The sequence below is a fragment of the Trachemys scripta genome, chromosome 1 (genome assembly GCF_013100865.1).
Source record: "Trachemys scripta elegans isolate TJP31775 chromosome 1, CAS_Tse_1.0, whole genome shotgun sequence".
Taxonomy (NCBI): domain Eukaryota; kingdom Metazoa; phylum Chordata; order Testudines; family Emydidae; genus Trachemys; species Trachemys scripta.
In genome coordinates, this window is record NC_048298.1 from 164621749 (window position 1) to 164638457 (window position 16709).

Sequence of the window (16709 nt, forward strand, 5' to 3'; positions counted from 1 at the left end):
AGTGCCCATACACAGGCGCTGAGCCCTCTGCTACTTATTTAAAATTACAAAACCAAAATGTATTACATCAGCACACTCTTTCTACTAAGCCTCCGCACGTACTTGAATATTACCAATCTTCTACATTAGCTATTACCTCTGTCCACCTACCCCTCTTCAAAGGCCAGGTGAAATGTGCAGACCCTTCAGTGTATCCTGAAAGTCGCCAAATCTGGACTATTTTGACCAGGGTCGAGAGGGCATTCCAGAGCTCTGATGTTCTTTCAGAAAATGTCCTACCAATAGCACCTCCCCACCGCCCATTATATTGAGCATCAGCATATCCCCAACCACAACAGTTGCAATGTATCGTGGGAAGAGGGATGGTCTCTTGGGTAGGCTGATCTTCAGCCATTTAGGGCTTTGTGGGTTAAAATCAAAAGTAATGACTAATGAAGGTAGTTCAGGATCAACTGTGATCAAATACATTAAATCCACATTTACATGTCAGGAAAGTTCAAGGACTATAACAACATACAATAGGCTGCAGTTCGAGAATAATTCCTATAAAACTTACGAATTTTAACATGTATAATCCTAGTAACCGTCAAGCAAATAGATTAGGAGAATGTGACATCCATATAGTGACTGACTTGCTCATTACAGCCGTTGTCTCAAGAGATGATCGGACTCGGCACTATGCAACTACCGAGCAACAACATCACAATATGGAAACTCGACAATGGATCGTCTATATAACAGACATGCATACTTTCTTACCAGATCTGAGAAACAATGAAAGGACGACAAGCAACTCTGATCTTGGTAGAGATTAGATGTGTCAAAATGGATACATAACTATAACAGAGGCACAAGGCCTTTGCCACAGTTGGAATTTGGCAAGCCAGTCACAGGCTAGAACTCACTGTAGTGATTAAAAGAAATGTCACTTCTTTCATATTTATGGATCACAAAGTGGAAACATTTTTATAAAGGATTCATAAACATCTGCTGTGAAAATGAGCAACTAGCAGAGATGAGTGAAGTGAGAGGACTTGAATTGGAAGAACAAAGAACTTTGTGGCTTGATCCTGTTTTGTATGGCCATGCTTTGATATTTCCATGCTGATTATTATTAAGCATCCCTGGCTGCTACTCCTTGTAGCCATCATTAGTTAGCTTATCTCTAAGGAGGAATTTGAATGAGAAGTTAATGGCCTCTAGGATCAGTTCTGGGAGGGCATTCCATGTATGGGGAGTGGCCTGGAAAAAAGTGGTGTGATTGTGGTAGGAGCAGACAAACAGGGGTATTGAGCTGGGAATTAATGATAAAGCAGAGAGAGGCAATGCAATTAAAAAACAAGGGCAGAAAAGTAGAAGAGGGGCAGAGTTGTCCTGCAGGTGGTTCAGTCTTTCTTTCGCTTCAATTAACTGTCTTGGCATGACAAAATACCAATGGTGCCATCAAGTATCTGACTAGAATAGGGCTTCATAGTAATGATGATGGAGTTTTGTACCAGGTGTTCATTTTTATGGCGTTGTCTTTGCAACCTGCTGCCAGATTAATGTATTTTGAGGCTGTTCCTGCTGTGTATTTCACTTATCCCAAAATTGTGCTCAAGCCTAATTTTCATTTTTGTCTTAATTGGAGGTTCATCAGAATTGCAGATGCAGGATTGCTACAGAGGTTTGTCTCCATTCTGGTATTGTCCTGCAACCGTAGTAGGGCTCCCATATAACATAATTCAGTATTTTGCAGAGAAAACAAGATGGCTGTTTTGTGGTGGATTTGTATGTGAATGGAGAAGATTGGTTCTTGCAAGCCCAGAATTAGTCATTCTAGAAGCCAAATACCTTTTTTAAAATCTGACCTGGAATTCTTTCCCCTTTCATACAAATGGGATGAAGAAGCTGCTCCAGGCTGCAGTCTCAGGCTTTACTCTCTGACAGACACGGTGCAGGGGTCAACAATCCCCTGGGAGAGATTGTCTAATTGCTACCCCAGTAGTGCTTGTTTATGGGTGATTTTCACTGCTAAAAAAACTGCCTTTGTAAACCTCTGAGTAACTCATGCATGTGAGCTATCCTGAAATTTAAAAAAAATAATAAAGACCAGTTACATTAGTTTTACTATGGGGTGAATTTACCTCAATGTCAGCTCTAGGCAGGAATATTGTGCTGATCTGGGCGAGTTTACCTCATGGTAAAACTCAAGTGCCTGGTCCTAACTGTGCCTTTTTACTTCAGGATAGCTCACATGCATGAGTTACCCAGAGGTGTAAACACTTTATTTTTTTAAAAAAAAGGGGGGGGGGCAGAGAAGACAAGCTCTTCGTGAGTCAGTTTGCATTTCTTTGCGCGAGTAGGAACACAAACTGCTCTTGCTGGGGCCAAAACAAGCCAGCCTTTTCTCTGATCCTTCGTTTCCCACACAACACCCTCAACAGTGTGGCTTGTGTGATTTCCTCACACTGACCCAATAATTTTTGCCGGCGGGGCGAGGGATAATGTTGGTGTGTGTGTGTGTGTTTGGGGGGGGGGGGGGGGAGAGGCACTAAGTAAGAACCATATAAAGAAATCATGGACTCTGCAAACTGATTTCCTAACACGAACAAGCATTTCCTGCCTTTTCCCCAGGGTTGCCTTTTCCTCCCCTTCAGCCTATATTGTTATCTTTATTTTTTCTTACAGTCTGTGGCACTGGGTGCAGTAAAGCCAGAGGAGCCAAACATAACCTGTGGGGTTTTGTTGTAGTTTGCCTTGAGACAAAGCCCTGAGTTATTGGTGAGGGTGGCAGAGTGTTAACTGGTAACAGGGAGCTAAGGGGCTGGTGGGGGTTTTTGGTGTCTGTGCCATTCTTCTTGTATGAGAGTCTCTGAGTGAATCTCAGCCCTGCAGGGGAAGAGCAGTAGGCATCGTAGGTTATGCACTTGGCTCTAGCACCTGCTGTTGGGTAATGTGAGCCCAGGGCATCTTTTCAGCATCGCAAATCTGCGTTTAGTTTAACTGCTTTTTAGCACTCATGCCTTAATTGTCTTAATTATTGGAGACTTCCTGCCAGGACCTGTGGTCTGCTGCAGATGCCAATCTGTTGTCGTTAAATCCAATATATACATTTTCTTTCCCTGCCTACACATAGGCACACACTCACAATTCAGTGCTGTTTGTATAGGGGAATAGTCTATCAAATGTCCATAATACAGAACATAAAATCCCATGTTTCAACTCCTTAAGCTGTCTGAGTGGAAATTGTTTCTGTTGTTATCTTAGACCAGTGAAGAGCAGCTGCCCAAACCTATTTTAATTTTGTTTTTTAAAGCATTACATTGCTTTCTCTACCTCTTCTTTACCAGTCCTTGTATTGTCCGTAAACTATACTGGACTTGCAATTAAATGCCAGCTGTACCAATGAAATATCAGCCACATGCCAGTCCTGACTGTCCCGTGTGCTTTCTAGAAAAACTCCCTCTGTGAGCTTGCAAAGGGGTCTACAACCCCCATACTGAGCAGAAACAGAAGGGGGGAAAGGAACTTCTCCTGCCTACAGGCACAACTGCCAATCATGGAAGCAGGCACCCCCAACTGCAACCAATGGGGAAAACAAGACTTATTATAATAAGTTGAGAAGGAAGAGGAGGCAGAAAGTTCTGGGACAGCGAAGGGGCAACACCCTTGCACCAAGTTGCCTCCTGAACACAGCCAAAGAGACTAGAGCAAACCTATAGGCCTAATTAGAGGCCAGGGCCCAAAACTGTCCTGACCAGGGGCTAACCAAAGGAAGACAGTCAGGGGCAGTAGAGATCTCTTGAAAGACTACATCAAGGACCGGTGACAACGTGGCACCTGAAATGGGATTTTGTGCAGCTGGCCATCCATGCAGAGAAGGGAAGCAAAAAACCAAAACCAAAACCCCACACAAAAACCCCCACACCCATCCCCTTCCTCCTCCTTTATATGCCACATAACTATGGAGGGGAATCAGCACCTGCAATGGCTGGCAGACTCTCAAACCCGGCAACAACAGCTGTTCTAACAGATGGCAGCCCACAGTTGTTATGAGTAGCAGGGCTAGTACCAGCCGCTCAGATTCCCACCCCTATGGGAAATACATCCTCCTTAATTCAGGGAAACGCTTCAGCCCTGGTGATCCTTAAGGTGACAGATGATGACCCAGAATCATTCCTGGTAACCTTTGAGAGGGTAGCCACAGTTTCACACTGGCCCCAGGCTCAGTGGGTGATCTGCCTCGCCCCACTCCTCATGAGGGAAGCCCAAGCTACATACCGGGGACTTGTCAACATAGTAGCCCAAGACTAGTGAAGACAGCCATATTAGAGAGGTTAGGCCTAGACAAAGAAGCCTACTGCCAACATTTTTGCTACAAGCTCTTACCCCTCCCCCCAGCATGACCCCAGGTGCTCATCCAAAGGCTTAAGGCCTTCTGTGGGCATTGGTTAAAACCAGAGACCCACACAGGACCCCAGACAGCTGAACTCATGGTCCTCGAACAATTTATACAGATCTTTTCACCCGCTGGCCAAGACTGGGTTTGTAGGCACTGACTGGGACCCCTAGCTGAGGCCACCCACCTCATGGAGGACTAAATGGCTGTGTAAGTTGTTCAGGGACCTGCTATGGAGGAAACAATGACTCCAGATACACCAGGGAAGGAGATGGGCTGGAGACCCAAAAGTGGTGTTCCCTCTTGGATAAATGCCAGGGATGCCCATGCAGCCAGCTGGTCAATGGGTAGCATAAGGGATGGGGGTTCACCTCAGGGTCCATGGGTAAGATTTCCCCACTACAACAGACCCACACCCTTAAACATCCCACTGACTCCTTGTTCCAAACCTGCACAGGAGCAAAGCCCCACCCAGAGAGAAGATGACATAGCCACTAGAAAACAAAGGACAGACAGAATAACCTGTTACTCCTGTGGACAACAGGGGCACCAATTTTTGAGACTGCCCTTCCGGGGAGTATAACTTTGGGCAGGTGTGGACTGGGGAGGAAAAACCCAGAGCAATTCACAATCCCAGTTGAAGTAGAGGAACAACAGGCTATAACCATCATAGACGTGGAGTCTGACCAGACGTTCGTCCCAGAGTGGATATCCCATAGTGGATACCCGAGAAGGGGGAAATCCCTATTAAATATATCCATGGCGATGTTTTACGGTATCCCTCCAGGACAATAAGACTGACTGACTGATGGGCACCAAGACCCAGATGAAGGAACGTGTGTCTGCAGACCTACCTTATCCCATGATATTAGGCCAAGATTGGACATGTTTCCCCAGGCTCTTGCAGAAGCTTCCCTTAGCCCAGAAACTTGAGGAAGACACCCCAGAAGAGGTGTTAGGTGTCCTTTTCCCCTTTAAGGACCTTGACTTTCTTACTTCCCGACCCAAGGAAAGAAAATCTCAGAAGGAAAAATGGGTAGCAAGGAAAGAGTGGAGGGAGGTAGCAGAGGCAGTCCTCTGTCACCATAGTAGGGACCACAGATACCAGAGCTGACACCAGTGACTTGACTACGTATATCACCGCCACTGCAACTGGATCCGGAGAAGTTAACTGGATTCTCGGATTTTGGAATGGAACAAAAGAACGAGATCTTGAGCTGAGCCTTTGAGCAGGTAGCCATGCCATGCTGGATGATGAAGGGGTAGACCCCCTACCCCCAATGGCCTTACAGTATCCACACTTTTCCCTCAAGTCAGACTTATTATACTGTGTAGACCAAGACAAGCAGATGCAAGCGATATGGATGCAACTTCTAGTACCTCGGATATATCACTGTGAGTTGCTGCACCTGGCATTTGCGATCCCATATGCAGGGCATCTCAGGAAAAACAAGATGCAGTCTAGGATCCTGGCCCAATACTTTTGGCCAGGAATCTTCAAGGAAGTTGAGCATTTGTGTGCCTCCTGTTCCAAATGCCAGTTGGTGGCCTCTAAGGGACTGCTGCGAGCCCCACTAGTACCTCTCCCCTGGTGGAGGCCCCCTTTGAAACGGTGGGAATTAACCTTATGGGTCCCCTAGAAAAGAGTTCCTCAGGGCATCAGCACATACTTGTCATCATGGACTATGCCACCAGATACGTGGAGGCCATGCCACTATGTTCTACAAACGCTGAGACAATTGCCAATGAGCTGGTGAAGGTCTTTGCCCAGGTCGGGTTTCCCAAAGAGGTCCTGACAGACACGGGGACAAATTTCACATTGTGGCTGATGAAGGAAGTGTGGGAATTATTAAAAGTCAGAGTCTTGCGCACAGCCATGTACCACCTTCAGACGGATGGCCTGACACTTAAGCAATGAACTTCTTGAGTATCCTCTTAGGACCCCCAATGCTGGGACTAACTACTCCTAGCCTTACTTTTCACCATAAGTGTCCTAAGCTTCCATGGGGTTTTCATCCTTTAAACTGCTATACGGACAACACCAAAGGGGCATACGCGACTTGGTATGGTAAGCCTGTGAAAGCCAAACACTGAGAGCTGAAAATGTGGTGCAATATGTGTTAACCTCCAGTCTCTGGTGCAGTTTTATGGGGGCATATGCAAGAGAGAACCTCAAGGAAGCACAAGAACAACAACAGTATAACAAAGGGACATAGATGTGTGTTTTTCAGTTGGGCAACTGAGTTCTGTTGCTTCTTCCAAGCTTGGAATCGAAGCTAATGGTCAAGTGGCAAGGCCCTTCGAGGTGATAAAGAAAGTGGGGACTGTGGAAGACGTGATCAGACCAACGGGGGGGAAAAGAAGGAACAACAAATCTACCACGTAAAGTTATTGAAGCCTTGGAAAGCCAGGGAAAACCTTTTATCACATCACCACACCCTGAGCAACGGGAACTAGGACCCCGAGGTAAAGAATTCCTAAAAGAAGGACAGGTGATCATCTGGAAGAACTTAAACAATAAGCAAAAGGAACAGGCACTCCAGCTGGTGGCCGCTTTTCCATGGGTATTCTCAGCCCTACCCAGGAAGACATTCCTAACACAATACCCTATTAATACAGAAACTGGTAAGGTAATAAGAGAAGGGCTCTGTCCTGTCCCCAACAAGCTGGGGGTGGGGGTGTCGAGAAAGAGATCAGAACCATGTTGGAACTTGGGATGATAGAGTCCCAGAGTGACTGGATGAATCCTATTGTGCTGGTCCCAAAGCCTGATGGCTCATTACGTTTCTGTACAGATTTCAGGAAGGTGAACGCAGTTTCTAACTTTGACGCCTACCACATACCCCAAGTGGATGAACTCTTAGATCGACTGGGAAAAGCTCAATGTATCACCACTGTAATTAAAGTTGCCTAACACTTTCCATTGTAAGGCCCTGTTTTCAATTGCTTATAACCATGCAAAACTTTAACCATTTATGCTGAAGTTTTCTATGTTGGGTGTCTGTATGTCAAGCTGAATTTTTTAGAAAGCTTCAGCAAAGATGGTACAGCTGTTTCTGAGAATGAGGTTAGAGGAAACTTAGAGGGGGTGAAAAAGGTGTGTGTGTGGGGGGTGGGGTGGGGGGGGTGGAGCACAAACATTCCTATAGTGGAAAAACTCTGGAGGTCGAGCATTCTTCATCAGCACAGCACTTGTTGAGCATGATCCTGCCTAGGGCTGAACAGGACTTTATCTGTAACTGCTGCTCTTTTTAGCTGGGGGCTGCTTTGACGTGGGGCACTGGAACTGAGAAAAGGGAAACTTTCTCCTGTGCTCTCAATGCCTCACTCTGCTCATGCCGTGGCAGTATTGAGATGGAGGAGGGGAAGCCATCTGACAGAAATCCAGATGTGGGAGGGGTGGGGCAGAGGATAAGAGAAGAGGCTGGGCTGAGAGGATGGGACAGGCTTGTGGCAGACAGGAACCAAGGGGGATAGAAGCGAGGAGGGAGAAGAGGTCTGGGGTAGACCAGGACAAGTGGGGCTTGGGGAGATACTCGAGGACAGGGAGGAAAGATGCCTACTGTGGTGCAGGGGATGACCTATGAAGAAGTGTTTGTAGAGACTCCTTCCCTTCAGAACCTAGAATAGAAACCAAGATTCCTGAGCCTCCACATTCGTATGCCAATGGATTTCACAAATACTTGCTGACAACAGACACTGTCATTCTCCTCTAGTGCTGGTCCACAGGTGATAATGGCCTACTACTGCTAGCGGTTGCTTCTCTAGTTCAGGTGGCAGAGGTCTGTGCTATGGATCTAAAGTCCCCAATCTTGCTGATGACCTATGTGGGGGTCAAAAGGTTTACACGTGATAGAACTCGTTTTTCAATTTGTTTAAAACAAACTGACCAACCTAGGAAATTACATTTTAAAACAAATAGAACAAACAAAAGCACTACATTAAAATAACTTTATAATCAAGTGATGCATTCCTAGGAAATTAGGAAGTGCCAGAATTAGGCTGCCTGTGCCACACTGGCTTTCTCTTGTTGTGCGTATGCATTATGATACCATTTTTAATAACATGGTCACAAATTATTTTTTTTCCTGCAAGACTTTTGTTTGGGGTTGCAATCTTTAACATAATATATAATATAAAACTTAATGTTTAATTCTTCATGTCAAAGGGTATAGCTCCCATTGTGTGTGCAAATCCCTCAGACTCCACAGGGCAGGGAATTGGGGTATTGTTATCATTGGCAACAGTGTAACCTGTGCCATGGCACCATTGGGATGGAGATACTGGTGTGACTAGCAGCACAGGAGCCTTTGTGTCTGCTTTTCCTGACGCCCCCCCACTAGCTTCCAGTGTGCTAGATATTCCTTTCTTCCTCTTAAATCACATTATTTTATAAAGAGGAAAAAGAAACATAATTTGGAGCAGCAGTGAGCTGAGCCCAAGTTAATAGTTTGAATTGCACTCCATCTGTTCAGCTGCATGGCCTGATGGATATGCTGAGCCATTTTTCACAATTTGTTTTAGAGCTGGTAAGAACAATCTCTTCTGGATTCGTTCCAAGGTTTCTGCTGGGAAAACTTCATATCTGGATTCTGCTGCCCTCAGGGAGGGGAGGGCTTGAGTCAATAATCCTCAGATGGCAAACTACCTCTTTCACTTGCAGTGGTTAGTTTTTGAAAAGATTAAATTCCCCTCTGGAATTCAGCATCATCATTATTATTATTATTATTTTATTTTAAAAATGGATAACATTTGCAAACATGATTATGCTGGGCTGCTTTAAATCGGCTTATTGCTGTTTTATGATCACAAGCAAACAGTAACAGCAGCCGGGGTGATTGGCCTCGCCATGTGTACGTACTGCTAGTAATACAATAACTGATGAGTACCCATTATGATCGGCAAACCCCAGAACCTTGGGTGTAGATGCAAACAAACCGATTTCAGTAATTTGGAGGTTCCTGAACACTGGCCCATTGAGGGCTGTGCTATCCATATGCCAGGGCTGCCAGATCGTAAATAATTGGTATAAAATGTAGCAGATTGCAGTCATCCTCTCTATTCTAAATAGTGGTACAGCCTGCAGAGATCACATGTCACACCATGCACTGCTCCATCTTGATTCAAGCAGCAAGGGGTGACTAGCCCCAATATGTGTCTTTCACTGTGCTGAATGCTGTTATTTCTTCTCCCCGTGTCTCTCCCCCCACCCTTTTAAAAGGACACTGCTAAGATAAAAACAATGCTAAAAATATCCCTCACGTATGTAAACACCTTAGATGTTTAAAACCGAAATTTAAAAATCATTATCCTAGCTTTTCACCTCTGATGTTATTAGTTTTTGGTTTTGACTCGATTTGGACAGTGACTCTGGCGTGATCCATTTCACTTTCTGATCTGGTTTCTTATTGTGCTAGCACAATAGTCTTGTGTCTGGGTTCTTAGCACTGCAGGAAAAGGTCTTAGTCCAACATAAAACTTCTTTTAACGGATCTCTTAAGATGCTTTACTTTTGGTCAGCAACTGTGAAGCAGCTAGGACGGTGCAGTGACAAAGCCCAAAGCATTTTGATTCAGACTCTCAAACAATTTTCATATCAATAGTGACTTACAAGGGTGCAGGCATAAGAAAATTGCTAACTGGGGTGGGGCATCAGGTGCTGTCCAGTGATTGGCTGTCAGGGCACCTGGATTCTATTCACAGCTCAGCTCCTGGCTCCCTTTTTGATCTTGGGCAAATCGCTCATCATATATGTGCCCTTCTACTAGGTTAGGGTGGTACTTAACCATCCCCTAAGGCTGTCATGAAAACTGAATGGTATCTAAGTGAAAAGTGTGTGTGTGTGTGTGTGCGCACCTGTGAAGTATTAATTTGCTAAATAGCAACGGCTGTGGACTACTTTTTAATTTTTTTGGAGTAACTTTTTGCCCTTCCTCTTTTACAGGCATGGCCTTGGCACAGCGTCGGGTCACTGTTCAGGAAGGCCCTCTATACCGTACTGAGGGCTCCCACATCACCATCTGGTGCAAGGTCAGTGGCTACCAGGGTCCCTCAGAGCAGAATTTCCAGTGGTCCATTTACCTGCCATCTGCCCCAGAGCGGGAAGTGCAGATTATCAGCACCATGGATCCCTCCTTCCCTTACGCCATCTACACCCAGCGTGTGCGGACTGGGGAGATCTACGTAGAGAGGGTACAGGGGGACTCTGCCCTGCTGCACATCATGAAGCTCCAGGACCGGGACGCCGGCGAGTATGAGTGCCACACACCCACCACTGACGAGAGGTACTTCGGGAGTTACAGCGCCAAGATGAAACTGATGGGTAAGGTGTTTGCTTTATCTTGGCTGTCTGGAACCCAGATTGACTTCATCCTGTATTGACTTCATCCTGGGTTGACTGTACTAGAATTCATTAAGCCCCCTTGTGTGGTATGTCCCATGCATGCTGTGTCCCAAAATGCTTGAGTAAGGAAAAAGTACAAGAGAAGAGAATGTTTCTATAGTATAAATTATATGAAACAATGGTGTAAAGACAGAATAAGAGAATAAATTAAGACTCCAGTAATAAGACTTAACAAGAGGAGAGAAACCAAGAGGCGTAGGCGAGGTGGAAAGGCATTTCAAATCTTGGCTGAAAGCAGGACATGGAGTTGATTTGTGAGCAGAAAATAGGAAGCCTGTTCCAGATGCCAGTACAAAGAAGAGAGCTTTCATCCCAAAGGGGGCAAAACTGTGTGGTAGAGAACAGAGGAAGCCAGTGCTAGATAAGCATAAAGACAATCACAGGCAAGGTTCATGAGGCCTGAAACAAAGAGAGAAATGTTGAAATGGATCCTGAAATGAACAAGGAGTGGGATGAGCTTCCTGTGGTGAGGGTGATGAGGTTGTCTTTTCCTTTGTACTAGACAAATCGGAAAGAGCTGCCTTGTTTTGGCATTTTCCTAGCACCTTTCAGAGAAAGGATCTCGGAGTTGTTTTCAAATTTTAATTAAAGCCTCTGCACATCTCTGTCAGGTTTAGGTCAGTGGTATCCCAATTTAACAAGTGAGGGAGCTCAGGCATGGAGATTATGCCTTGCCTAAGGTGTCTCAGTGAATCTTAAACAGAGCTGGGAACAGACTCCAGAATGCCTGACTCCGAGTGCCATGTCATAATCAGCTCACTATGCTCCCCCCTTTTAGAATAAGTGAGTAGGATAACAACTGGGGGGTTGCTGTGGATAGAGATTTGATCCGCTCTTATCCACCCTGGGTATGTCAGAATATGCACAGCTTTGTGGTTGGAGCAGGTGGTGCGATGTCCTCTGCTAAGGAGCATGAAGCTAGAAGCAAGGACAAAGGTGTTCTCCTTCTGACTCTGCCCTGGGTAGACCGTGGGTAAGGCACTTTAAATTCTGTGCCTCAGTCTTCCCATCTGTAAACTGAGGATAATAGTGACTTAACTCGTAGGACTGTGCAGATCAATTAACGTTTGTCAAGTGCTTGTTGACGTCCTGGGACAAAAAGTGCAGTAGCACCCTACAGCCGAATGTGCAGAGTTTGGCATTTTAGAGGATTTCATCCTCAGAAAAACAACTTGGGATTGATATTTTTGGGAAATAATATAATAACAATATAATAGTTACATATTCTTCTTGTCAGAGATCATGCAAACAGTGCTTTGACTGGGCTTTTCTCTCTCCTTACAAACTTAAATTTTTGGAGGAAAGTGTTCAAAGGTGTCTTCTGGGGAATCATTGCAAATCAATCTCTTTGTACAGTGCTGTCTTCTATGTTTTCTGTGCATGTCTTTATTCATTTCCTTAATGTCTAAGGAGCAGTTATATGAAAATAAGATTTTGGTTATTTACGAGTACATCTTCCCTGGTATTTATTCCCCCTCAAGAACTCACATTCATCTGTCTGTGACATATTTGTGACATCTCAGTTGTCACCATGTAAAACAGAGGGTTCTGACCTCTGGTGGGGATATAAATAGCAGGAGCAGATGGACTCCTAAGAAACGTAGATCTTGGTTTTTAATATAAACTGTCCCTAGAAGCTGAAGTAACAAGGGAAGAGAAATGCAGAAAATAGACTGGTTTCCAAATCATTTTGTCTCCCAACTCTGAGCAATCACTAGCTCTCTGAAGGCTTTTAACCCTTTAGGATTATGGATATTAACCTGGAGTTTAACAACTTAATTCCTAAATTATTTTAAGCATTCATGAATGGGGTGAAGATGGTGGATAGGAGAGAGGGACAGTGATTGGGGGGAGGATGGGGAAATATCAGAGGTTCCTGAGTCTGGAGTAGGAGAACTAGGTGGAGGAGCAGAGCGATCCATGGAGTGGAAGAAGAAGTTAGAGTAGATGCATGGCTCGTGCATCTGAAATGGTGATGGAAGCAGAAAGCTGCTGGTAGGGAAGAGGGGAGTTTTCTCTTGGAGAAAGCAGAGCACTGCAAACTTTTGAACTAGCAAACTCTTTCTAGTAGGCCATTTTAATGGTGTGCTGGGGTTAGGGATGGACACCTTGTGGATTGGCCAGTTTCTAAGGTTTGAAGGTGGCTAACTGGAGAAGCTGTGTCATGGAGACATGAGGCTATCTGGTCAAGGGGAGAGATCAGTAAGAGGCTACCAGGTGACTCCCTGAAGGAAGACAAAGCCTGCTGTGCTGTTGCATGGGTGTGGAGTGGGATACATTCTGCCTGCTGAATGCTGAAGAGAACCAGTTGCATGTGGGTTATGAGGGTGGAAAGTAATCTCTTTGGAGGGGAAGGCATGTGGGTCTCCTAGGTTGGGGCAGATGGTGAAGAATGAAGAGGTGACTTGGCTCCAGTCAGTCACTTAGGCCAAGTACCCTAGTGCTTGAACCTGGGCCCTCTTGCCCAGGAGGTTGGGCGTGCCGCAGGGGGGGATCAGAGTTCAGGTTCTGCCTGGGATGAGGGCCTCCACTTGGTGGTTATGAGAGAGGGAAGGGATATGTTGTTGGAATACTTTGGACCTTGACAATTGGCCTTCTCTCACCCTGCTTGTCCATTAAGAAGTTGATGATAGGGGACTAATAGGAGACAAAGCTTTCAAAGGCAACCGGGACTGCAAGTTGCTTTCCTACAGGAAAATGTGGCTCACAACTTTTTTTTTTTTTTTTTGTAGCGGATGTGTAAAGTTGTCCCTGGAAGCTGATATGGCCTGCCCTGAAAATCCTAGATGTTTTGCCTGCCTGACTGCTTTTGACCTGGGGCTAACAAACATTGGCTGCTTCTCTCTGTCTTCCTTTTAAACACCACTAAACAGCAGTTGCATCCCATCCTTCCTTTTGGGGAAAGCATGTTCAAATTTGCCCTGAGCTCCCTTCCTGAGGGAGGCAGTATGGGGCTCAACTGCATGAATGGAGCCCGAGAAGGAAGCTGGCAAAGTAGTAGGTCATGTGGAGCAATCAACTGTTTCTTCTGCTCAGTGGCAGTTTTCCCACCTGAAATGCAATAGTCTCTCCTGGCATCTTGCAGAGTGTTCTGTTAGCTAGCGTGAGAAATCCCCCTGTGAGTCAGGGCAGTGACTCCTTGTGGGTGGGTGGGTGGGGGATGCTTCTAGTTACTGGAGGGAGTGAGGTTTGCAGCCAGGTTTCCTCCTCTTGGGTTCTTGTTAGCACACGTGCGTATCCTCTGTTTCCTTTAACCCACGCAGGAGTAAAGCATACCTGTTCAAGAAGAGCTGCTGAGCCTTAAGTGAGTTACTGTTCTCATTTTCTCCGAAGTGGAACCAACCATTTTTCCTTTCATTACGTTATGAATTTTTAAATCCCTCATTAGGTTGAACGGCTTTTTTTGGTGGTAGAGAGGCCTGGTGAGACAGAGAATACAGATGCTAAAAAAACCTATGTGGGACAGGTGGGAGTATGCAGGAGGGCACGGGGAGGTTTTAGAAGTTGCATAGTCTGGGCTTTTGGATCACTTAGTGCTATTGTGGTTCATGGTAAATGGTAACTGAACAATCTGTTTCTGTTAGTTACAAAAGGTGCTCTGGGACCTGGCGATCAGGGAAGGCTCTCTGAACAGGTCTGAGGGCTCTGGAGCCATCTGTCTCTGAGGTCAGGTGGGATCTAGTGCAGTCTGCCTCTAATAGCTGCTGTTTGACTCCTTGTCAGCCCAGTGACCTCTTGCTGTGCTAACGCATCCTGTTCCTTTTAGCCACTGTTTGCACCATGCGCTATTGTGGTGTTTGTTCTCTCACACTCTGACCAGGTGCCTAGTGCTAGGAAGCCAAGACACTTCAACCGTTAACTGTTGGACTGATTTGATATTTTTAAAGTCACGTCACTCACGCTTGAAGGTTCACTCCTCACATTTAATAAAAATCATGACGTTTGTTTTATTTTTTGTTTTATAGCTCAAAACACAGCATGATGAGGGTTCCTCTGTGTGTATAGGGAATCTGGGTATGGGCTGGATCCCCCCTCAGCTTTCCTAGGTATTCCTGAAGCCCACAACGTGAGGTGCTTCTAAAACGCCTTGAGATGTTTATCTTCAGGTAATGTAAATTTATGAAAAACGGGCAGGCTGCAACAGGAGTCTCCAGTTCATAGAAGTTAGAGATGGGAAAAATTGGCACCTGTAGCTCCAGTCCTGGAGTTGATGCCTATACAAGGAGCCGCATATTAACTTCTGAAGAGCTGCATGTGGCTCCAGAGCGACAGGTTGGCCACCCCTGCCTTACAGCATAGGAGTTATGTGAACTCTTCTTGCCTTCATCCTCTAATTTCATCCTGGTTTTTTTTTTGCTGCTCTGAAAGTGATGGAGCTATAGGGGCATTCTGAAGATTGTGTCTTGGTTCTGACTTGAAAAACGAAAAGCAACTGAGCACGGTTGTCTCCAGCGTAGAGTCTGCAATGGAAAGTCCCCAGGTACCAGGCTAGTTCGTGCTAAAGAGAGCTGAGACTGGGGGTGTTGGTGATCTCTCCTTCCTGGGAGGCTGGGCAAGTTTAGGTAAAAATTTAGCAGGGTTGGAATAGGGCTAACTACAATTTGGTAGCCCCCTCGTACGCTTTCTTAATCCAGCTATACCCCCCAACTCATTGACTTTGTTCCTGCACAGCCAGTCCAGTCCAAGTAAGCCTAGCTCACCTTGTGCAGTTTGGCACTTAATCTATATTCTGTGCCATGTTCCCCCTGGCCAGCCAGCACCAAAGCCAATACCATTCTTCTTGCTGCTATCAGTCTTCACCCACTTCTGATGCTGGGCTGTGTATGTGATGCCGCCTCCTCTTAACAGCTCAATCAGTTGTTGGCGTCTCCACAGTCTCCCCACTTCTCCTAGTGACTTGGCCCTAGGGGTAGCAAGCTGACTCAGTTACATCACTGCGCCTGTGAGGGCTGCCCAGTTGCTGTGGTTTCTCTGTTGTCTTTCGCAGGTCACTGTATGACACTGATATATGTCCTGAGAGGTCACAGGTGTGGAGGAAGCAGACCTCTGCAGCATTCATATTGCTACTCCTTTTCCTGTTGGCTCCTTTTTCAGCTGTAGCAAAAAAGCCACCTGGATGAGAGACACTCTGCCTGCTACTCTCCTTTCCTGAAGTCATAGCATGATTGAAGTGGCTGGGATGTGGGTGAGGGGGGGACGGCATTTGTCGTCTCTACTGAATCCTAAATCTGGCCTCCTAGAAGCAGGCAAATGGGCAGAAGTAATGAGCTGTGAGGCACGGTGCCACTGCAGCCTGGTATTCTGCCTTGCTACACAGCTGCTGTGCCTGGCTAGGCATTTCCTGCTAATGCTGCACCCAGAGCCAACAGATCTACTGTCCTTCTTCCCCTGACTGAAATCCAACTCACTTGAGCTCATCTGTTGATGTCGTTCCCTTTAGGATCCTCATTGGGTGTGACCAGCATTTAGTAGTGTATCAAAGGTGGCAGGAGCTGGCTGTGTTTCATTGGTCATTTATGGGGTGTTTTCCATACAGGATGTAGGACACATGGGACTTGATTAAGGAACTGTGGGGGATGAATCGCTTCAACTGATGAAAATATATTTTAAAAATCTGTTTTATTTTAAAGATTTATGCCTGCCCGATCTGGACTGAGACAGATCTGTGTATGGGGGCCCCAGGACTCAGATAAGAGGTGTGATGTGGAGCAGGATTAAGGTGCATTGACTGAGCTGGAAATAGGGGGAAACACTTTTTACATCTGCTTGCATTTTGCATGGATCTAGCATTTCCCTCCGTATTGAACACTAAAAACATCTGTAGTCAGTTTTAGTCAGAAGGGAGTTGGCCTCTTTCCTTGGCCTGGCATGCAAGTTCTTCACACAGAGAGCAAAGTGAAAGTGGGGTAGGAGTGGGAGGAATGT

The 16709-nt window shown here is 45.7% G+C and overlaps 1 protein-coding gene across 6 annotated transcripts in view; it reads left to right on the forward strand.

Moving 5' to 3' along the window:
* The window catches only part of IGSF3 (immunoglobulin superfamily member 3), a 255382-nt gene that overhangs the window by 136264 nt on the left and 102409 nt on the right, over positions 1-16709 (forward strand). For all 6 annotated transcript variants that reach the window (XM_034791935.1, XM_034791963.1, XM_034791926.1 and 3 more), the window contains one exon: positions 10326-10703. In XM_034791935.1, coding sequence (XP_034647826.1) covers positions 10326-10703 — 378 coding nt within the window. The remainder of the gene's footprint in view (positions 1-10325; positions 10704-16709) is intronic.